Below are 21,397 nucleotides of genomic sequence, written 5' to 3'. Positions count from 1 at the left end.
TGTGTCATCGATAAGCCCGCCAAAAATTTAACTTTCGCAAATCAAAGAATAAGTTAGTACTTAAGTTTCAAGAATTTTGAATAAAAGTATAATACATTTTTAGAACATTTTTTTATATACATCACACCACATTGGCTTTACAAGTTCTAAATATTTAACATTGGAAATTTAAACAATTAGTTATATATTTATTGACATTAATTTTACTTTTAAGTAAGCCGTAAGCTCTGCAGAAAACTAATACTAAATGGCAGCAAACACTATTTGTGAAGTAAACAATGCAATATCTTTGATTTTGCTAACCCGAAAGTAAAATTTTCACAGCTCCGCTAAGTTTTATACTGCCTAAGGTCTATCTAAAATTCTAATCCGCCTTTCTGTGCTCTACTGTTGATTCACAATTCGCCTTATTTTGGCGTTCTTTTCTAACTCGCTCCTTCAATTGCGCTGTTTTTAAGGTCACCATAAGTTGAGTGGAGTTGTAAAGCCAAGTGCCCTGCAAAGAAACAAAGATAACGTATTTATATACAAAATATTTTCAAAAGCTTTTTACTTACAATCAACAGCATACAGTTCAGCAAAATGGGAATTGAAAAAACTGTCGAGATAAAAAGACCGTTGCTATCAAAGTATTGTTGCTTGGAGAAGGAACTCCAGTTCTGCGCCGCGAACTCATTAATGCTTTCAGTGAAATAGACTGCCATTACTGAAGATAGAGCACATGCAAAATACAGAGACATTAATAGAGATATCGGAAAAACAACAAAGTCCACGTACACAGTACTAGAAAAAGGAAAACCTGGAAATTAGTGTTGTTCCGACTGAGAAGAGCAGTTGTGGTTGTCAGGATGTGCACCAAAATCAGGCCAATAAGCCAAGGATCCTTCCAATCGATCTAAAACATTAAGCCACAGAGTCAAGGATTCAAATCTGACTAATACGCAATTCACTTACGCTGAGCAGATAGGTCCAATAGCCAGTGATCTCATTGACCTCAATTTGACCGGGATGCATCGTGTGGTTTATAATCTATATATATTGAATCTATTTGTTATCAATTAATTTGTTGATTTCACGAAATGCTTGAAAGCCGAGTCAAAACAAATATCATTGGCCATTCGGAGAGAACGGCTCTCATTCACATGGCAACGCCTTCAAGGCGGTCTATGCAAGTTCAAGCGGTCGCAGACTTGACGCGATCTGGCAGCTCTGTTCGTAAATAATAACAAATATTTTTAAAAGCAATGAAAAGAAAATAGGGCCTGCTGGAGTAACAAAATCATTTCAAAACTCCTTATCTAGAATAACCGTATGTAATTGAATTCTGTCAGTTGAATTTGAAAAAATTTTAATTTAAATATCTTTGCCGCCTCATTCTCACCCCTGAATTAACGTGCACAATCGCCCTGCCCGTCATGCCATCTGAACGTGTCGATAACGCTTTCACTGACTCAGTAGACAACATTAACAAATCCGAAAAATCACAAAGAATTAGTTGAAAAGCTGTCAAAATTGTAGTTTTTAGGGCGAATCCCATAAATCCGCGTTACCGAGAAGAAGGGGTACCGAGTGAGCAACGAATCGGGTCTACAACCGATCAGGTTAATCAGGAAAAAGGGCCTCAGATGTGGCACGGGCCACCGACCTTCCCGTGCATCAAACTCGTCTAGGATTCGGATTCGTCTGGAAGCAGAAGTGGTGGTGGTGCAGGCTCAGTTTCTGCCCGGGATCGGACAGAGATCGAGGCGCACTCGAGAACCGTCGAAAGGCCGCAGTCACATCGTAACGACGACACGTAACGGAGCGCGGTTCAAGGACACGCGGCTCAGACTCCTCGCTCAGAGTCGCAGGCATCGGAATAGCCGCAGTGTTCGGGCGCTAGGAAAGCCAAAGCCTCCGTCCCCCGGCAGCTGGAAACTCCAGTCGGCTTTGTGGTCCACTAGACTTCGCGTTCCCCACGTCCGTGCCCGTCGACTGCATCTCTTGCGCGAGATGGCCGTCAAGCAGAACAACAGCGAGGCGGGCGATGCCTCGGAGAACTCAGGAGGAGCAGGCAATGGTATGCCACCGAATTCCAAACCAATGTCCTCTAACGGTCTTAAGATCCCCGATGAAAACGGAGCGCCTGAGGGCATGGACACGGGCTTACCTTCCGGCGAGACCCAGAACAAGTGGGACACCAAGACTATACTGGCCCACATTCAGAGTATTGACCAAGCCGAGAACCACAATGTGATGGCCATCTGCGAGAGGGCCATTGTGGATTTGGCCCGTCTGAAGATCCCACGAGGAAGAGTCTGCCCTCTTCTCAAGGAGGACGTGTGTCAAGTGGGCGCCTTTTTGGCCTCACGCAATGAGAAGTTTCATCAGATGTTTTACCTGCGTGTTGTCTACGAGTTGATAACGAAGAACCCGTTTGAGCCGCCTCCTTCCTGTGCCGTGGCTGTTGTGTTTCAGCTATTTGACTCCACCCAGATTCTCGAGGCGGTACACTCGTTGCTGGAGCAGAATGTGCAGGATTCGAACATTCGCAAGACGGTGAACCTGCTCTGCGATTGGATAACCTACTGCACTTTCTGCAGCAATCTTAATCTATGGGTGCTCGCACTGCTCAAAGGGCTGCGTGATCAGGGCAAGCGTGTACTGCTGGACGAGATTGCGCTGGATAACATTGAGAAGCTATTTAACGTGATGATCTTCCCGGCTCTGCGACAAAAGGCAGCGCCGGTAGTGTTCCATATGCTTTCGACAATTAATCAGACGCCCGAAGTTTTCCACAAGGTAGTTTCTATTGAATATACTCTTGAACCCCCCAATTAACTGTTTTTCCTTTCAGATCTTGCCCAAGGTCCCCCATGTGCTGCAGTATCTAAAGAGACAGTCTGCCGGCGTGGAAACACAAAATTGTCTGCAGCAGCTGGTCGACATTACCAGCGCTCTTATGCTGCGTTTTTACGACCAGGATGAGCTCTATGTCGCCACCAAGAAGGCTCTGCAAACGTACGAGCCATCGCCGAATTGTGTAGCACTGGCTCGCGCAATGCATGAGAATGCCCAGCCTTGGAGTCGTCGGAATGCGAGGGTCGGATTGGTGAATCTGGGAAATACCTGCTACATGAATAGTGTACTTCAGGCCCTGGCCATGACCAGCGAGTAAGTACATAGCCTCTAAAGAGCAACATTGAGATAAGTGTTTAATTTAATAAGAGAAATGTGTGATTTTCCTCCAATAGCTATTGGAATTACAGCTCTGTTGAAATCGTAGACCTTGGTTCAATATAAATATTTAGTTTCCCTGCTTCGGTGCCTTCCGCTTAAGACCCCCTTTTTTTATATAAACAGGTTTTTAAATGTCAATTTTTGTTATTACTAGTTATCGGATGCATAAACATTTATCTGCAGTAAACGTGAATCGAAATTGTAATCTGATTTCTATTACATAAAAACAATAGTTCTATGTAAATGAATCACAATACTAATAGATACTTTCTTCTTTCAGTTTCAGCAGGCAGATCCTTCTTATCGAATGCGATTCCATGCTGTTAATGAAGGTGCAGCAACAGATCGCTTTGATGCACCACTCGCTGCGTTACGAGCTGACGCCTTCGCGAGTGCTTAATGCCACCCGACCGCCTGGTTTTACGCCCGGCCTTCAGCAGGACAGCTCCGAGTTCCTAGGCTATCTGCTCGATCTGCTGCACGAGCATGAGATAAACAGCTCCTTATCCTCTGGCCGCAATGCCGGTCCAACGAAGACCAGCGCGGAGACCGATGACGTTCCCGCCCTTTTGAGTGAGGATATTGTGACCAGCGGCGTGATTCCGTACAATAGCAAGGATAGTGAGCTCGGCAGCGGAAACAACAGTGGCAATTGTAGTCACAAGATAACACCCACTCCCCCCGCGACACCCACCAAAGGCACAAACGGCTCGCAGCAGCAGGGACAGCAAGCGACTTCCACGAAGCCACCATCTACCATCGACAAGACTTTCGCTGGCAAATTGTCCACCACCTACCGATGTCTATGCTGCGGCTGGGAAAGCCGGAACGAGGACAATTTCCGGGAACTCCAGCTTTCTTTTCCCGATGATAAGGACGACTGTGGAGCCACCAACTACTCAGTGCAGGACCTGATCGAGTACTACTGTTCTCCGGAGAAGCTGGACGGAGACAATCAGTACTTCTGTCCACAATGCAAGAAGCTTTGCGACGCGGAGCGCCACATCGGGGTCACCCAGGCGCCCAGAAACCTTATACTCACGCTCAAGCAATTCAAGTACGATCAGAAGTACCACTTCCGCACCAAACTGATGCATAAGGTGTTCCACGATGAGAGCGTTAGTACCTGAGATTTGTTTATTTTTAATGATAATAACTAATCATTTTGCATTGTAGGTCACAGTAAAAATGTCCGCCACGGACTCACTGCAGGAGATGTCAACTGTGCACTATGATTTGTATGCCGGAGTTGTGCACGCTGGCTACAGCATGGATTCCGGCCACTATTTTACGTTCGCGGCGGATCAAGCAAAGAACTGGTACAAGTTTAACGACAACCTGGTAACCCACTCGCAGCCGGAGGAGATGCACAACCTCACTTCTCCCAACACGCCGTACATTCTGTTTTACAAGATGTGCGGCCGCTCGAATGAGTCTAATGTAGCTTCGGCCAGCTGTAGTTCGAGTATGGGATCGGGATCGAGCAATGCGGTAGTCTCGGTGCCAATATCACCGCCACTAACGCTAGAGGAATTGCCGCGTCAGCTGCGCGACTATGTAAGAAAGGACAACCATGTTTACAACGAGGAGTTGAAGATGCAGCGCTTTAAGCGCAGCAGTGGCGGACATGGCAATGGATTCGTCAGCCGACACAATACCTTCGACGGCGACGAAGATGACCAGGCGCCACCGCCGTCGGGAGGATGCGGTGGCAACGGACTGGGCATGAACATCAACCGCTTTGTCTTCTGAGGTAGCGGGAGCGAAGGTAGCGAGCACTCCGGAGGCCACTAGAACATATATTTGTCTACTTTATAAAACACGCGCATACTAATCTAAATGTTACATATATATATATAGCCAGTGCATAACCAATGGAGATACATATACGGCTACGTATATCGAGTGCGTCAGAATCTCTGGCTGCTGCGCTTTCCGATCGCTCGTTCGCTAGCTCTTCTCGTTGTTGTCCATGTTTCTCCCTGATTCCTCGATCCTTTGATCCTTTCCCTTCCGGGAAATAACTCATTCTTATCATCCACTCATACAAACGCAAACTATCAATGTATTTCCATTTACAAAATTGTTATAATTTTTTTTGTTTTTGTTAACACAAACCTAGTTGTAGAACGAGCATATATGCGTACACATACATATATATATATATATAATTATAACGATTAAATGCATCTGAATTAGCCAGAAAAGAGAGCGATATACTCGAATCCGAAGGAGACCACTAACTTCCAAAGCAGTAAATCAGAAATGTATGCACCTTAGTTTTTAAATGCACAGCTCGGAGTTTAAATCAAATCTCGAGTTGCAATCGAACTAGCAAGAAGCTACAAAAAATGAGATCGTCTCGATGATGACTTGTATAAAATAGTTGGCACGAGCGAGATCGTAATCGAAGTCGGGCTATATATATAACTCCTCGGATCGTATTATTAGTTCCCTGTTAATTTTTGTGAATTTTAAAAAATTTACTATTGTGCGACACGAATTTGTAATTGATATATATATAAATGTATCTCTTTGGATCTGGTGAGCAGAGGTTGCGATGATTTTTGAACGTTATTGCAATTAAATTGGAATAATTTCAAAGAAATTTGTATATGGTGTATGTCTATTGATAACCAAATTCTATACTATGCTATGCTATAAGTGTATCAATAAAGAAAAGAACAAGCCCAAAAGATGTAATTAGTATTAGCCAAAGTGGGAAGCTCACTTGCCAAAGCAATTAACTTGTTAATTTGCTTAAATTACTTAATTTTGAAAGATTTTCCTTGATTTAACCTGATTTCTGAGTATAACCGTCAAAATTTAAAACGTACGAAAATTTATAAATACTGGTAAATTTCAACTCAAGTTACGCATTATCTACATGTTATGTTAACTAGCTTCCTTTTCATGAACACTATAGCTATTCATAACATGCACATGTTAACCGCTAAGTTAATGGACGCTGCTGCTATTTAAACATTTCCCGATATTTTAGGCAATTATTGGTTGGACTAGGAGATCTGGCAAAATGTCGTTTTGTAATCTGGTAACACTGCTTAGAAGCGCCAAAAATTTTCGTTTATTAGAATTAAGTCTATTTTTATTAATATTTAACTGAGATTAAGCCGAGCGGCCTTTAGGAAAGGCTCCACTAACTCTTTGCCAACATATCGACTTCGGGAATTCCGCACCATGTCCTTCTTCGGAGCCAACACATCGCTTGGAGCAACCAGCACGCCGACCAAAAGTGAGTTTCCGTAAACAAGACCTCATGCCCTCTTCTCCAGGTATTTGTGGGGTCCATTTCCACTTGGAGGTGGCTGGAGCAGCTTTTTGGCGTCCTGGAAGCTATGGATGCGGATGTCCTTGGGGTCGATGCTGTAGATGGGTAAAAAATGGATTTATGTTATTTGATATCCGCAAGATGTGGTTGCTCACCCCTTCTTGTGGACCACATAGGCGACATATCCCACGAAACCCAGCACGAGAATCAGCAAAATAAAAACCACAGCCATTTCCAACGACCAGTGTACGTTCAGTACTAGAAACAAACTAAATAGAGCTAGGTTTCGGAAAGCGAAATGATAGATAAGATTCCAATGCGGAAGCCTAGTTTTCGAAACTCTGACCCATTTTTCTGTTTTCTTATCTCTGTGCTCAGCAACTGGTGGCCTCTTTGGATCGCCGTTTGGAGCAGCTGCCACAGCTAGCCAGCCAGCGCCAGCGTTTGGAGCCCAGGCCACATCGACGCCGGCCTTTGGCACTCAGCCGGCTACATCTGCCTTTGGAGCAGGATCCGCCTTTGGAGCACCCGCTGCAGCTCCGGCTTTTGGTGCCACGGCAGCTGCTCCGGCATTTGGAGCTGCCACATCTACTTCTGCTTTCGGTGGCTCTGCCTTTGGTAGTGCTCCGGCGTTTGGAGCAGCGACAACGACAACAGCGGGCGCGGGGTTAGGTGGAGGCGGATTCGGAGGATTTGGAGCAGCTCCAGCAACGAGTCAAGCCAGTTTATTCGGCGCTGCAGCGACTAGTGCCGCTCCACCGGCTTTCAGTGGATTCGGTCAGCCGGCAGCAGCGAGTACAGCTCCAGCAAGTGGATTTGCAGGCTTTGGTACAACTACTACTTCGGCACCTGCTTTTGGCGGCTTTGGAACTAACCAGTCGACTGGCTTTGGAGGCGGAGCCTTTGGATCAAGTGAGTTTAATTAGCCAATTTGAATTTGTGTGGTATTCCTAACCTGGTTCATGTTTTAGCCTTTGGAAAACCAGCGAATTCAACAGTCACGCCGGGATTTGGTGGATTCGGTGGCACTAACTTTATGCTTGGACAGCCGCAACAGCAGCCAGCGCCCATTTCGGCCGACGAGGCGTTTGCCCAGTCCATTCTTAATGTGTCCATTTTTGGCGATGACCGGGATAAAATAGTTGCAAAATGGAACTACTTGCAGGCTACATGGGGCACTGGGAAGATGTTCTACTCTCAGAGTGCGGCGCCAGTGGACATCACGCCTGAGAACCTGATGTGTCGGTTTAAGGCCATCGGTTATAGTCGCATGCCAGGCAAGGATAACAAATTGGGACTGGTGGCACTGAACTTCTGCAGAGAACTCTCTGCCGTTAAGTAAGCTTATTGAACTATTTCATGAATCCAATATAATTATAACCTTTACTTTAGGCCACATCAGCAGCAAGTCGTCCAAACGCTTCACAGTTTATTCGGCAGCAAGCCAAACATGTTGGTCCACATTGATTCCATCAAGGAGCTGGAGAACAAAAAGTGTCAGATGGTTATCTACGTAGAAGAGAAGCTGCAGCATGCACCCAATGAAAGTAAACGTATCTTGGCCACCGAACTCTCGAACTACCTCAACCAGGCATCGCTAAAACCCCAGCTCAATAATCTTGGTATCGGGGAGGCTTTGGCTCTGGTGTTGCCCGATGAGGATCAGTTAAAGGAGTACCTTGAAAATCCACCCCGAGGCGTTGATCCGCGAATGTGGCGTCAGGCTAACTCGGACAATCCAGACCCCAGCAAATTTATACCAGTGCCTATGGTGGGTTTCAACGACTTAAAGTGGCGTGTTAAGTGCCAGGAACAGGAAACGGATACACATGCATTGTACATGAAGAAAGTGGAGAGTGAACTGACAGAGTTAAGACAGCGTCATGCCACGGCCACAGCCAAGATTCTAGAACATAAACGAAAGTTAGCTGAGCTGGGACATCGCATACTCAGGGTAGGAACAAAAGTTTTTCAGCTTTGCCCTTTTTTATTTAACATAAACTTTGTTATCCTTAGATTATTGTGAAACAAGAGTGCACTCGAAAAGTGGGCACTTCCTTGACGCCCGAGGAAGAGGCGATGCGTACCAAGCTGCAGAACATGCAGGCCGTCGTGTCCGCTCCCACCCAATTCAAGGGTCGACTAAGCGAGTTGCTCTCCCAGATGCGCATGCAGCGCAATCAATTCGCAGCCAACGGAGGAGCCGAATATTCCATCGATAAAGAGGCTGAGAACGAGATGAAGACCTTCCTGACCATGCAACAACGCGCCATGGAGGTGCTGAGTGATACTGTCAACAAGGACCTAAAGGCACTGGATGTTATCATTAAAGGATTGCCCGAGCTGAGGCAATCATGATTGGAAAGTGGCTGATATGTTTAATAAACTCCTGATATGTTGAATACAATGCGACGATTTTTGATGATCGAGTCAACGAACAAGTTGTGGCCGTTACACTTTTGCCATTATGCCGTCGTTTAGCATTTCCTGCAGCTTTGAACTTGCACTTTTACGGGCAATGAGTCGAAACAATCGAAACGGGTTCACACATTCGTCCCCATTGCTGCGGAAATAATTGTGTGGGTCAATGCACTTGCACTGCACAGCTATTGGAGCGCCCGACTTTTCCCTGGCCACTGCCTGAAATTGGACAATTTCGACGGCTAGGCGGCAGGCAATCGCTCGGACTCATTATGAGTGACAAACGGTTCGTCTCTGGCGGTTCCAGTTTGTTCAACTCCGTCGTTGGTATCAGCATCGCTGTTACATTAACATTATTATGCGCTCTGGCGTGTGCATACATGTGCAGTCTAGTTTGGCTCGTTACATATTTATTTCTCATGTGAGAAACTAGTTTTCTCCCAACTAACTAGGCTCCAGGCTGGTTTGTTGTTGGCCATTGATGGTGGAGACTTCCGAGCTTCCGTTTCGAGCACGTAGCGCCAGTATAAATGAATTGGCCAGTTCCAAGGAGACCTCACTCCATGTGAGATCTCTGAAAGTGAAGGTGGTTAAATTGGAGCACTGCCTATGAGTAGTTGAAAGTGATTCGATCAGATCTATTGGAATTAAATTTGTCATGAATGGTTTACTAGCTGTGAGTTTTAGGTGATTACTGAACAATGAGAAATCGGACTAAGTTCTCCCATCCTTGCAGCTGCTGTTGTGCGCATTGTGCTGCAGTGTGGTCGCCAAGCCTCCAACAGCTCGACGGGCACAACTGCACGACGATGTCCAGCTCATCCATCCGCATATCATTACCATAGAGCGTTTGGAGAACCTACTCCGGCGTGCTGGCGAAATCTTCGGTCCCGCTCTAGAAGAAGATGCCATGGCGGAGGCCAGTAGCCAGGTGCAGGAGCAAGTGCAGCCTCAGCAGCGAATGCTGCCCCCCACGGAGCAACCTTATAACTTCTATTTGCCGCTCTTCGACTACGCAGAACCCAAACTGGATGCCAAGAGCAGGATGCTGGAGAAGATTGCTCCTCCGCCGCAGAAGTCGGAACATAACTACTACACGGACAAGCCAAAGAAGAAGCCAAAGAAGTTTAACGCGGCTAACAAGCACATTAACCTTAACCTCAAGTGGCTAAACACCTACGAGAAGGCAATGGGAGGACCCATTGCTCCTAAAGCTATGTATCTAGAGCAGGACGAGCGCAACCGGATAAACTTCGATGACTCATTTTTTGCGGTGGACATGCAGGTGAAGATGCCGGACAATCAGCCGCATAAGGATCAGGTTTCGACCGGAGAGCTCCTGCAGCATGGCGAGGAGCAGGGAGAGGAAGATTTGATGGCGGCTCCGGCGCAGTTAGCATTCAACTTCAAATCTCCTGTCCAGAACGAACGTCGCTCATAGATGTGTTTTTTTATAGGTTTTAGTCAGTTGTATAAAAATGCTACAATAAATGCACTCCGTGTGAGTCAAGGCTAGGATGATAAGTTCCTTAAGGGGCCTCCTTCTTTTTGCGTAGCTCCTTGCAGAAGGTCTCGGCGGCGGCAGCCTCTTTAGAGGCGGGTACATTCCTCAGGGCTTCCTCCTCTTCTAGTTTTTTGACACCCTCGCGCACCACGCGTTCGATATCGTCCAGTAGTCCAGAGGCTCCAAAACGGAATCTCTCGGGACGCAGCCACCGGATGCCTAATGTTTCGTGGACCAGCGTCATCCAGGCAATGGCATCTCGCACTGTTTTCACTCCTCCAGCTGGCTTTAGGCCCACAATCTGGCAAGTGCGGCGCTTGAACTCCTGGATGGCAAATATCATGACTAGTCCAACGGGCAGTGTGGCATTTACAGTCTCCTTTCCAGTAGAGGTCTTTATAAAATCGGCTCCCGCCAGCATGCAGACCATGGCTGCTTTGTAGACCTGCAAGGATGATTGGGGTTAATAAATATTTAACAGGATTACGTTTAATTCGTCATACGTTCTCCATAGTTCCCAGTTCTCCGATGGCCAGAATAGTTTTCAAATGAGCTCTCTGCCCACAGGCGCTACGCATTAGCACTACCTCGTTGTACAAGGCCTCCCAGTCGCCCACCAGCGCCAATTGGCGGTTAATCACAATGTCGATCTCAGTGGCACCGGCCAGAATGGCGTGACTGATCTCCTGCAGACGTGTCTGAAGACCATACTGGCCCGTGGGGAAGCCAGTAGCCACTGCAGCAATGGCCACTTTGTCCAGTTTGTCGTACTGCTGGAGTGTTGTGTAGGCATCTTTTACCCTGGCGGGATAAACGCAAACGGCTGCCGTGTGCATCTCCGGGATAAGGGCTCGATCAAAGAACTTGTCAAAAAACTGCGGCTCAAAAGGATAGCAGGCGCGAAGGCATAACCTTCTGACATTGGCCGCCGTATCATCGCCGGCCAAGGTGGTCAGATCGGTCAACATCAGGGCTCTTAGAGCCCAGGCGATCTCGTTGGCCCCGGTGACATGGCAGCGCTGGGATACTGTCATAGCGATCTCCTCGATCTGGCGCAGCGAGATATTTACCGTGAGCAGGGAGGGGTCTTTATAATTGCATATATTATTATTATTATTTATTATCTTCATTTTTATGTGATATGCTATCTTACCATAGGGCAGGGTTTTGTTTACTTCCAGTTCCTTCACATCCATGTTGCTCATTACTGCCAAACCCGTAAATTTCGGAGATTAATTTCCACTTAAAGATAAAATCGTTCGTTAGTTCCTGACCTCTAATCTTCTCCTGAACCTCAACCAAAAAACATGGGAAAAATCTTATCAATTTGATTATTGGACAGCTGATGACAGCGTTGCCAGATCGCGCAGTTTAACTGATAATTTTAGAGCTTAAAACCGTTACAAGATCACTGACGACAAATAATTATTGTAATTCTAAAGTTGAGATTAAAAATGCAAATGTTGTTTGTTTGATACAGGCAACCGCTTAGGTAACTTTGTCTATTTTTTTATTGCTTTAATACTTGCGAAAGGCACCTATTGTTAATATTGCATTTTTTATAGGGGATTTGATAAGTACAAGAAATTTTGTTTGAAAAATTCCGCGACATCGAGGTAGAAAACAAATAATTTAATTGCGCTAATTGAACTACTGCTTTGTGATATGGGGGTTTAGCGATGTTTGGCCCATTGCTCCCAGTATTCCCGCTTCTGCATTTCGTAGAGTCGAGATAATGTGCGATCGAAAGCAAAAAGCTCTTCCTCACCGGTGAAAAAACTGGCTTTAGATTCGTTCTGTTAGATAAAACAAGTTTTTTTTATGGTTTTCTAATAAGTTCTATGTAGAGTTACTCACTATTTTTAAGTCGTCCATTAATGTCCTCTCAGAATCGGATAGACTTTTGGAACCTCCAGTGAAACTAAACAAACTTTCCAGCGGAACGTCGGCCGATATGACCACACGCACTCGATTATTATACAGGGTATCTATGAGCGTTATGAAGCGCCGCATCTGCGCCTTCACATCCAGGGTCAACTGGGGCACATCTCGGATGAGGACGGTGTGAAAGAACTGCGAGATCTGCAGAAAATCGCTACCAGCCAAGGGCTAATGTGGGGATATGAGTTAGTATGGGTTATATCCTCGTTTCTAGTATGCTTACGCGATCACATAGTTCTGCAAAGGTGCTGTCCAGTACCTGACCACAGGTGCGATTAAAGGTCAAATCCCTTCCGAAGTGAGTCAGTGTTCGCGGCCTGATAATATCGTTCTCTTCGGCGCAAAGGATCTTAAACATGCGGTTCATGCTACCATCGGCATCCGTTTGACCTCTCACGAAGTAGTTGGTATCACCAGACTGAGCTATCCGCCGGTAGTCAATGGAATCCAATTGAGATACCTTGCATCGTCGCTGTAACAGTCCAATGAAGGGCAGGAAGTTTGTGCGCTGCAGGCCGTTCTTGTAGAGATCCTCCGGATGTCGATTGCTGGTAGCTACAACTACAATGCCATGCCGAAAGAGGTGGGTGAATAGGCGCTTCAGCACCATTGCGTCAGCTATGTCCGTCACCTGGAACTCATCGAAGCAAATCAACCAGGATTCGCTGGCAATCAAGTCAGCCACAGGTTTTGTGGGATCAAAAGGGTGGGGCTTCTCCGAATTGAAGGCTCGATCAACAGGTCCCTGTTTAAGTTTAGCTTCGTGGATTCGGGTGTGCACGCTGTTCATAAAAGACGTGAAGTGAACGCGCTGCTTGCGATCGATCTTAAAAAGTCAAACTCATGGTTAAATTCCTCCTGAAAAATTATTTTATCACTTACTTTGGTGCAGCAGTCAAAGAACAGGTCCATCAGCGTGGTTTTTCCCACTCCCACGCTGCCATAGAGATACAGACCCTGAGGGGCGTGGCTGCCAGCATTGGGATCGTCAAGATCATCTTCTTCGTTGGATTTCCGGCCGAAGAGGGAGCTAAAAAAGCCACCGCCGCCACCCGACCTGTAACTGGGTCTGTATCCTTGAATCTTGTGGTACAGTGCATCCAGCTCCTTCATTGTTTGGGACTGCCTTTCATCCGTCATCAGTTGCCCAGAACTGACGCGCTGCTGATATTCCTTCATCGGGCTGAGTCCACTCATGTGGCAGACGGGCGCCCACAATATCAGCGGCTTCTGCCGCGAGCAACGGACCACGACCCCGAGGTGGTAATAAAACATAGCGAAGTAGGACAATTAGCGCTCAGATTGGGGATTATTCCGCGTCACCTAAACATTACATAAAACTAGAGACTTCCGCGATTTTGATAATGACCGCGAATTTTGGCCGTGAATTTTTCGCGACCAGGGCTGCCTGCAATATCAGCTGGTCTGACAGCTGTTCGCATTGCTGCCAGACCGTTCTAAGAGCTGCCAGATTGCTCAGACTTAAGCGCCGTTTAAAATTTGAATATTTTGGAATCACAAAAGAAGGCCAAATTACGGTACGTAAGAACTCCCTTAACATTTTTTTACATCCTAAAAATACAATGTGGGTTACTTACGTTCAAGTAAGTTTTTAAACTCTAAACTTTTTAATACATTAACGTATAAACATAAATATAGTTCCGGCCTATTAAATAACAATTCTTAGGTGACGATATAGGACTTAATCCACGTAAACATTTAATCAGGAATGCGAGGTAACCAAAGGATTAATAAGCCCATAAAACTTGTTATGGTTGTGTTAAAATCTCATAAGTAATAAAAGTGGGCAATGATCGCATTACTGTGCTACTTCCTGGACAATTTTACAGTTTACGTGATTTGAATCGGAGATAGCCAGGTGTTGGGCAGTTTTCCCCTATTTATAGCGGTACTTAGGGGCTGTTTGTCAGTGGGGACTTGGGATTTTCATTTGATTCGTTTTAGCACTGAATGGGAAAGATTAGATAGGTAACCTTTCTGAATACCACTTACATATTTACTCCACTTTTAAGTATATCTAAATTCGCTGTAAATACCGCTGAGTGGTTTTAGTTAGTGGTATTAGCGGGAATATTAGTTTAATAGGTGGTGTTAGCCTACTGGAATTGTTTGTAGTTTTTCAAAACCATATACTGGATTAATGTATTTAGATTAAGAACTGGGGCACCTTAAAACTGCAGAGCCAGGGTATAAAATAGTCATGGCCAAGACCGAAATCTATTGGTGCACTATCTTCAGCGGGCACAGATAAGATGGTACAGGTGTTAGCCACTTGCAGTGGATCCACTTAAGGTGTCTATCGAGACTGGATTCCCAAAGTTGTGGCTCCTCATAAATAGAACTGCACTCACCCGCGTTTACCACAGTCGGCGAATAAGTTACTCGAGGAAACCACAAGATGACCATGATACCCACCACCTATAACGAAAAGGATAACGTCTGGAGCGGAGCCAAGCGCAACTCCATGTATAACTATGACACATCCGTGGGCAAGATCATTTTCAACAACATGAAGAACTGGCCGAAGAACATATGCCAGGTGAGCCTTACCAGGAAGGACACTCTTAGTATAAACTTAAACCTAAATCCTGCTTCCAGATATGTGATGTTGATGGAGTTACAGTCACCTTTGAGCAGGGCCTTACCTGGGCCATCCGGATCGCCCAGTATCTCAAGAAGAGAGGCCTTAACCACAAGGACGTCATTGGCATTGCAGCTAAGAACTCAACTTATGTGATGCCCCTGGGAGTAGCATGTTTGATGAATGGCACCCCATTCCATGCAGTCAATCCGGTGCTAGATGATGGTTCGTTAGATCCTAGGAATATTGATCTATTCATATATATTATATATAAATCTCTCGTTTAGGAACATTAACCCATGTGTTTGCCATCACCAAGCCAACCCTGATATTCTGCGATGGACACGAATACGATAAAGTTCACAGAGCCACAGTTGGATGGCATCCGGAAATTCTTACACTCACAGATCACGTAGAAGGAGTCCAGGGTATAGAAACTTTGCTGGATCCAACGACCACTGAAAAGGTGTACCAGTAAGTAGAAAGTGGATTGTTTTGTGATATTGATAGCTAATCAAGATTTCTTATAGACCGGAAATCTTGAAGGAAGGCGGTGACCAAACCGTAGCCATTCTATGCTCCTCTGGAACAACTGGACTTCCCAAGGCTGTCTGCATATCCAACAGCATCCTCATACAGGACAGCATGTAAGCATGTTTCATAACACTGAGAATGACGTTTGACTTTTAATTATCTTATCAGGTTGGTTACCAGTGAATCGGTTATCTATGTAGGAAGCTGTTTGGACTGGATCACGGGTCTGTGGTCTTTCGTTTTCAGCACCGTGTTCGGTTGCACTCGTATTATCAGCAATAAAGCCTTCACTCCCGAGTACTTTGTGGGCCTAGTGAAGAAGTACAAGATTAACTATGCTGTACTGCCACCCCGTCACCTATCCGCACTGATCACTTGTCCGGATGCGAAACCGGAAGCCCTGGCTCCCATTACGCACCTTAATTACGGTGGAGGATCGATTTCATTGGCCACTCTGCAGCGATCGCAGGAGATCTGCAAGACAGCCATGTTCAACTCGGGATACGGAATGACAGAGGTGGGCGCCATCACTATCAATATTGGAATTAGTAACGTGTCCTCGGCGGGAAGACTTGTGCCTGGAATCAAGATCCGTATCGTGGATGAGGATGGCAAGAATCTCGGTTACAACGAAGTGGGAGAGATCTATGTGCACACGGGTCAGGCGTGGAACGGGTACTACGGAAATCCTGTGGAGACACGACGCATGCAGGACTTCGAAGGATGGTTCCACACCGGCGATCTTGGCTACTTTGATGAGCAGAACTTCCTGTACATAGTGGATCGCAAGAAGGAGATTCTCAAATACAATGGTCTCCACTACTGGCCCACCGAAATCGAAGGCGTGATCTCGGAGCTACCGCAGGTTCAGGATGTGTGTGTGGTGGGTATATACGACGAGCGAGAGGGCGATGCGGCGGGAGCACTGGTGGTTAGGAGCAAGGGAGCCACAATTTCGGGTAAAGAAATTGCCGACCATGTGGCCAAGCGACTGCCCGCCACGCAGAAGCAACTGAGAGCCGGAGTCCACTTCACTGACAAACTGCCCGCCAATGTCAATGGCAAGACAATGCGCAAGACGGCACGCGACGTATTCATTGCTCAGAGCGGGACAGGAAAGTGAGATCTTAACGATCCGCACGATAGAGTATAGTTATAATCACAAGTACTGAGAGATACTTGAAACCCTTCAAATGTACTGTTCAAGTGTCCTGGTTGAGGAGGGGCTCTCGATACCGAGGTGACCTTTGGATTCTAATAAAATGTATTTTACCTTAAAAGGTTTTTAATCCCTTTGTATTTCTGTCTGGTTAGGACTATGAACTAAAGATTTAAAAAGTATTGGACTGCCGTAGTTTTTATTACATCAGCCTAATGAGAATAAAAAAGGAAGATTAGATACGATTTAAATATGAGTCATAAAAAAATGATAGTACCCTCGTGCCATTTAATGAATGATTTTCTTATCATAATGGTTTCTACAATTTTAAGATAGTCAATCGTTTAAGGCCATTCAGACCAATTATAAGCTTTTGGGTAGAATAAAACTTTAAACTTTTAAAAGAAATCGAACGAGTTCTGGCTTTTCAGATTAGGTTTAGTGATAAGATAGAAAATGTTGCTGAATAAGAATTATAATATTTTTTGATCTTATCAGGAGTTTTACATTAGTTATCGAAAAAAATGTTTTAAAATCGAAATACTAATATAAATAAGTTTATTGGTTTAGTGTTAATACAAACTATTTTATTAATAATTATTAGCCTCTTGAATCCGTCTCCAAATAAAATGTTTTTCTGATAAGATAAGCCATGTTGTTCAGCTGCTTGAGCAATTGATGCAGGTCATTTATTACTGGCAGTTTTTTTTAAAGCTCCAGCTAACTATAAATAGTTTCTCACTTGACCAAAACCGGTAGTATTGTTTTTGATTCCAACGAGGAGACGTCGAGAAAAGTGTAGCAGTATAATGGAAGGATTCCCCACATTTTACGATACGCAGAATCGGATCTGGAGTGGAGCCAAACGGGTTCCTACATACACCGAAGAGACGTCTATTGGCAAGATAATATGCAACGTAATGAGGAACTGGCCAAACAACGTCTGTCAGGTGAATCTGATCTGGTTACATCACAAAAGATCGCATAATCATCTAAATTTTATATCTAGATAAACGATGTGGATGGCGTGGAATTGACCTTTGGCCAAGGCATAACTTGGGCTATACGTATAGCCCAGATCTTTAAGAGTAAGGGACTCAAGTATCCGGACGTGATTGGCATTACGGCCAGAAACTCCACCTATGTAACTCCTGTGGCAGTAGCTTGTCTGTTGAATGGAACACCCTTTCATGCGGTGAATCCGGTGACGGACGAAGGTTGGTAATCAGAAGTTCTTATTATACAAAATTATTAATATTTTTTTGATTTTAGTTACTCTGACACACATTTTTTCGATAACCAAACCAACTGTTGTATTTTGCGAGGGACAGGATGTTGAGAAAGTCCGTGCAGCGACGAAAGCATGGCAGCCAGAGATCTTTACAGTCGTTGACCCCATTGAAGGAGTCCCTCATATTGATACTCTTCTAGCGCCTACAAGTACAGAAATATTTTACCAGTGAGCTCGAGGAGTTTATATTACGAAAATGTTAATAATGCAACTTTCTTTTAGGCCAGAGCTTTTGAAGGAAGGAGGCGAACAGACCATGGCCATTTTGTGCTCATCCGGGACAACAGGCTTGCCCAAAGCCGTTTGCATATCCAACCAAGCACTTTTCTTCGATTACTTGTAAGCCGTAAATACTGAAACTTTCTATGTAGGTTCCTAATTTTATATATCACTTACAGTATGCTGAACAGCGAATTAGTCACTTTTTCCGCAAGTGGTCTGGACTGGTATAGTGGTCTGACCTCTTTTCTCTTGAGCACTGTTGTTGGTTGCACCCGTATTATAACCAACAAGCCATTCGCTCCGGACTATTTTACAGATCTTGTCAAGAAGTACACGATTAACTCTGTAATTCTGCCTCCTCGTCATATGTCTGCATTGATTGCATATCCGGGAGCCACAAAGGAAGACTTAGCCTCTATCACGACCGTAAACTACGGAGGTGGTTTTACATCCATGACCACACTGAAGAAAATGCAGGAGCTCTGCCCGAAGGCAATGCTGTGTTCAGGTTACGGATTGACCGAGGTCGGTGGAGTAGCCTATAATTTTGGGCTTCGTAACGCCAACGCTGCTGGAAAGCCACTGACAGGCATAAGAATTCGAATTGTGGATGAAGCTGGGAAGAATCTGGGTTACAATGAGACGGGAGAGATCTATGTCCATACAGGTCTTCCCTGGAAAGGATACTATGGAAATCCTCTTGAGTCTCGACGAACCCAGGACTATGAAGGATGGGTGCACACCGGCGATCTGGGTTATTTTGACGACAAGAATCTGCTATATGTGGTGGATCGCAAAAAGGAGATCCTAAAGTACCAAGGAAACCACTACTGGCCGTCAGAGATCGAAGGTGTTATCTCAGAGCTACCCGAAGTGGACGAAGTGTGTGTGATAAGCATCTATAATGAGCAACAAGGTGATGCTGCGGGTGCCCTGGTGGTCAAGAGACAGGGAACCGCAATTACTGCTAAGGAAATAGCAGATCATGTGGCCAAGAGACTTCCTTCGATTCAGAAGCAACTTCACGCTGGGGTTCAGTTTACCGACAAGCTGCCAGCTAATCCAAATGGAAAGACATTACGCCGGCTGGCACGAGTGGAGTTTGTTGCCAAGAAAGACGCTGGAAAATAAGATATTATTAGTATTCTTAAATTGCAATTGTTTGTATTTAAAACTTTGCTTAACCTCATTATTTGGTTATTTTGTCGATTTGGGTCAACAACCTCTTGGCAATGCTAACTGTTAAGATGATAATGGGCCGGTCAAAATATACTAAAAACCTAAAAGTGTGGAGCTTGGAATAAAAACTACTTTACAAGATAACAAATTTAATCTTTAGGATGGTTTCAGTTAAAAGGTTTATGAAAGTGTATTGTATTAAATAACTTATCAGATTTTAAGATTTTTTTTTTATATTTGGTAATAAATTGCCTCACTGAATATCTGATATATTATGTTTTTAGCTCGAGTTCTGGATGAGTTGATTTCAAATGACAAAGCCCGAGAACGGAAGGCTATTTTGGTAAGTGAAAAATTTAATACCCTCACACATTTTAAGATACAGCAAAGCTACGTACGTTTTTGGTCTTAAAATATATATGCAGCGAATAGCATTACGAATTCTTCACCAAAATTACATATATATTAAATAATACTCTTAGTTTGTTATGGAAAACGTATTTCACGCTGTTTATTTTTTGGCCACATCATTCATAAGAACCTGTGCCACTTAGTCATGACCCCAAAGAATGTTTAATTTTTGTAGACCAGTGTAATCAGCACAGTCTCCGAATATCAGAATCCTCAAAGTCTCATTGAAAATAAACACCAAACACAAAGATAACCGCCCAATAACCGCCTTCGATTTCGTATAGTTTCTGGGATTGATAAGATACAGAAAACTACTGACTAACCATGAGACTTATATTTAAATATCTGCGATTCAAACGTGACTTAAATATTTATTTATTTGTTAAATATAATAGGTATCTTATGTAAAATGTATCTTAGACTTAATAGTGGACATAAATGCAGGTATACAAAATATAGATAATCATTTTTAATTTTGTAATAATGTTTATCTGTAAAGCCACTTGAGATAAAGAAGTGCTGTTCCTTGATTTCTTAGGGTATTTAATAGTCATGATAAAGATAAAGTTGCTTTATGAACTTTCGACTTCGTCATTTTTCACGACACAAACATTGAGAATAAAAAAAGAGGGTTAGATATGATTTAAATATTAGTCATAAAATGATAGTAAACTCGTGCCATTTAATAAATGGTTTTCTTATCATAATGGTTTCTAAAATTTTAAGATAGCCAATCGTTTAAGGCCCTTCAGACAAATTAGAAGATTGCGGGTATACAACTTTAGACTTTTAAAAGAAATCGGACGATATCTGGCTTTTTAGATTAGGTTTAGTTTTCTTTAATATGCTTTTAATAAGATTGATAAGATATAAAATGTTGCTGAATGAGAATTATTACGTTTCTTGCTCTTATCAGAAGTTAGTTATCGCAAGAAATGTTTAAAAATGTTCATTAATAATATGTAAAAACAAGAGGAAACGCTATAGTCGAGTGCCGCGACTATAAGATACCCGTTACTGTTTTACACAATTTTAAAATATTAATTTTGCTAGTGGAAATTCACAAGGCGCCACCTATTGTCAGAGGAAGTATGTTGAGTATCCTTATTGTGACGTCACTGCCCATGTGAGGCCTTATAACCTTAATTTCTTCATAAATAGCGAAATAATGTTCCGATTTGAAAAATCTTTTGTAAATCGATAGATATTAACAGAAATAAGTTACACAAGGTCAAACGAAGGCATTCATAATAATATTATAGACTTAACAGTTTTCCGCGGTTTGTGGGCGTTAGAGTGGGCGTGGCTGGATGCAACTTCGTGGCAAGATGCAGAGGCATCTCCTAAATACGTGTTCCTAAGCAAAATTGTGTAGCTTTTATAGTTTTTGAGATTTTTGCATTTTTGGTTTTTCGGGTTTTGTGGGCGTTAGAGTGGGCGTGGCGTGATCGGAAAAAAACAATTCGCATTGGGAGCATAATAGAAACCTACATGCTTAATCCGAACTTTCTATCTCTTTTAGTTACCGAGATATCAGCTTTTCTAGAAAATCCGAAAACCGTCTTTTGAGCCTTGTGGGCGTATGGGTGGGTGTGGCCGGATAGTAGTAGCAGTATAAGATGCGC

The 21,397-nt window shown here is 44.0% G+C and overlaps 9 protein-coding genes across 9 annotated transcripts; 5 read left to right on the top strand and 4 right to left on the bottom strand.

Moving 5' to 3' along the window:
• Nucleotides 1-92: 92 nt before the first annotated feature.
• LOC108106285 (transmembrane protein 18) lies at nt 93-1,140 on the bottom strand. The gene is made up of 4 exons (XM_017213252.2): nt 955-1,140; nt 778-895; nt 558-706; nt 93-496 (listed from the first exon to the last, which is right to left on the bottom strand). The coding sequence occupies exons 1-4, from the start codon at nt 1,012-1,014 to the stop codon at nt 365-367; spliced, it is 459 nt and encodes a 152-aa protein (XP_017068741.1). The 5' UTR covers nt 1,015-1,140; the 3' UTR covers nt 93-364.
• Nucleotides 1,141-1,987: 847 nt separating this feature from the next.
• LOC108106711 (ubiquitin carboxyl-terminal hydrolase 35) lies at nt 1,988-5,910 on the top strand. Its single transcript, XM_017213943.2, has 4 exons — nt 1,988-2,781; nt 2,837-3,153; nt 3,500-4,337; nt 4,396-5,910. The coding sequence occupies exons 1-4, from the start codon at nt 1,993-1,995 to the stop codon at nt 4,969-4,971; spliced, it is 2,520 nt and encodes an 839-aa protein (XP_017069432.1). The 5' UTR covers nt 1,988-1,992; the 3' UTR covers nt 4,972-5,910.
• Nucleotides 5,911-6,250: 340 nt separating this feature from the next.
• On the top strand, nt 6,251-8,915 carry LOC108106665 (probable nucleoporin Nup54). The gene is made up of 5 exons (XM_017213893.2): nt 6,251-6,472; nt 6,887-7,420; nt 7,480-7,846; nt 7,901-8,462; nt 8,525-8,915. Exons 1-5 carry the CDS (start codon nt 6,418-6,420, stop codon nt 8,864-8,866), a joined length of 1,860 nt encoding a protein of 619 aa, XP_017069382.1. The 5' UTR covers nt 6,251-6,417; the 3' UTR covers nt 8,867-8,915.
• Nucleotides 6,282-6,757, bottom strand: LOC108106669. The gene is made up of 2 exons (XM_017213899.2): nt 6,664-6,757; nt 6,282-6,603 (listed from the first exon to the last, which is right to left on the bottom strand). The coding sequence occupies exons 1-2, from the start codon at nt 6,738-6,740 to the stop codon at nt 6,495-6,497; spliced, it is 186 nt and encodes a 61-aa protein (XP_017069388.1). The 5' UTR covers nt 6,741-6,757; the 3' UTR covers nt 6,282-6,494.
• Nucleotides 8,916-9,010: 95 nt separating the features above from the next.
• On the top strand, nt 9,011-10,453 carry LOC108106668. Its single transcript, XM_017213898.2, has 2 exons — nt 9,011-9,605; nt 9,666-10,453. Exons 1-2 carry the CDS (start codon nt 9,588-9,590, stop codon nt 10,368-10,370), a joined length of 723 nt encoding a protein of 240 aa, XP_017069387.1. The 5' UTR covers nt 9,011-9,587; the 3' UTR covers nt 10,371-10,453.
• On the bottom strand, nt 10,374-11,849 carry LOC108106667 (deoxyribose-phosphate aldolase). Its single transcript, XM_017213897.1, has 4 exons — nt 11,708-11,849; nt 11,587-11,640; nt 10,937-11,520; nt 10,374-10,878 (listed from the first exon to the last, which is right to left on the bottom strand). The coding sequence occupies exons 2-4, from the start codon at nt 11,636-11,638 to the stop codon at nt 10,459-10,461; spliced, it is 1,056 nt and encodes a 351-aa protein (XP_017069386.1). The 5' UTR covers nt 11,639-11,640; nt 11,708-11,849; the 3' UTR covers nt 10,374-10,458.
• A 77-nt stretch (nt 11,850-11,926) lies between these two features.
• LOC108106666 (putative ATPase N2B) lies at nt 11,927-13,787 on the bottom strand. Its single transcript, XM_017213894.2, has 4 exons — nt 13,257-13,787; nt 12,598-13,200; nt 12,291-12,542; nt 11,927-12,229 (listed from the first exon to the last, which is right to left on the bottom strand). The coding sequence occupies exons 1-4, from the start codon at nt 13,647-13,649 to the stop codon at nt 12,107-12,109; spliced, it is 1,371 nt and encodes a 456-aa protein (XP_017069383.1). The 5' UTR covers nt 13,650-13,787; the 3' UTR covers nt 11,927-12,106.
• Nucleotides 13,788-14,772: 985 nt separating this feature from the next.
• Nucleotides 14,773-16,799, top strand: LOC108106283 (4-coumarate--CoA ligase-like 7). The gene is made up of 5 exons (XM_017213250.2): nt 14,773-14,934; nt 14,994-15,201; nt 15,264-15,450; nt 15,507-15,623; nt 15,679-16,799. The coding sequence occupies exons 1-5, from the start codon at nt 14,794-14,796 to the stop codon at nt 16,631-16,633; spliced, it is 1,608 nt and encodes a 535-aa protein (XP_017068739.1). The 5' UTR covers nt 14,773-14,793; the 3' UTR covers nt 16,634-16,799.
• A 657-nt stretch (nt 16,800-17,456) lies between these two features.
• LOC108106291 (4-coumarate--CoA ligase 2-like) lies at nt 17,457-19,548 on the top strand. Its single transcript, XM_017213260.1, has 5 exons — nt 17,457-17,619; nt 17,679-17,886; nt 17,942-18,128; nt 18,183-18,299; nt 18,359-19,548. Exons 1-5 carry the CDS (start codon nt 17,479-17,481, stop codon nt 19,311-19,313), a joined length of 1,608 nt encoding a protein of 535 aa, XP_017068749.1. The 5' UTR covers nt 17,457-17,478; the 3' UTR covers nt 19,314-19,548.
• The last annotated feature ends 1,849 nt before the right edge of the window (nt 19,549-21,397 follow it).

Source organism: Drosophila eugracilis, unplaced genomic scaffold (assembly GCF_018153835.1).
Source record: "Drosophila eugracilis isolate 14026-0451.02 unplaced genomic scaffold, ASM1815383v1 contig_90, whole genome shotgun sequence".
Taxonomy (NCBI): domain Eukaryota; kingdom Metazoa; phylum Arthropoda; class Insecta; order Diptera; family Drosophilidae; genus Drosophila; species Drosophila eugracilis.
Note: the sequence above shows the minus strand (reverse complement) of the source record. Positions and strands in the feature narration are given on the sequence as shown.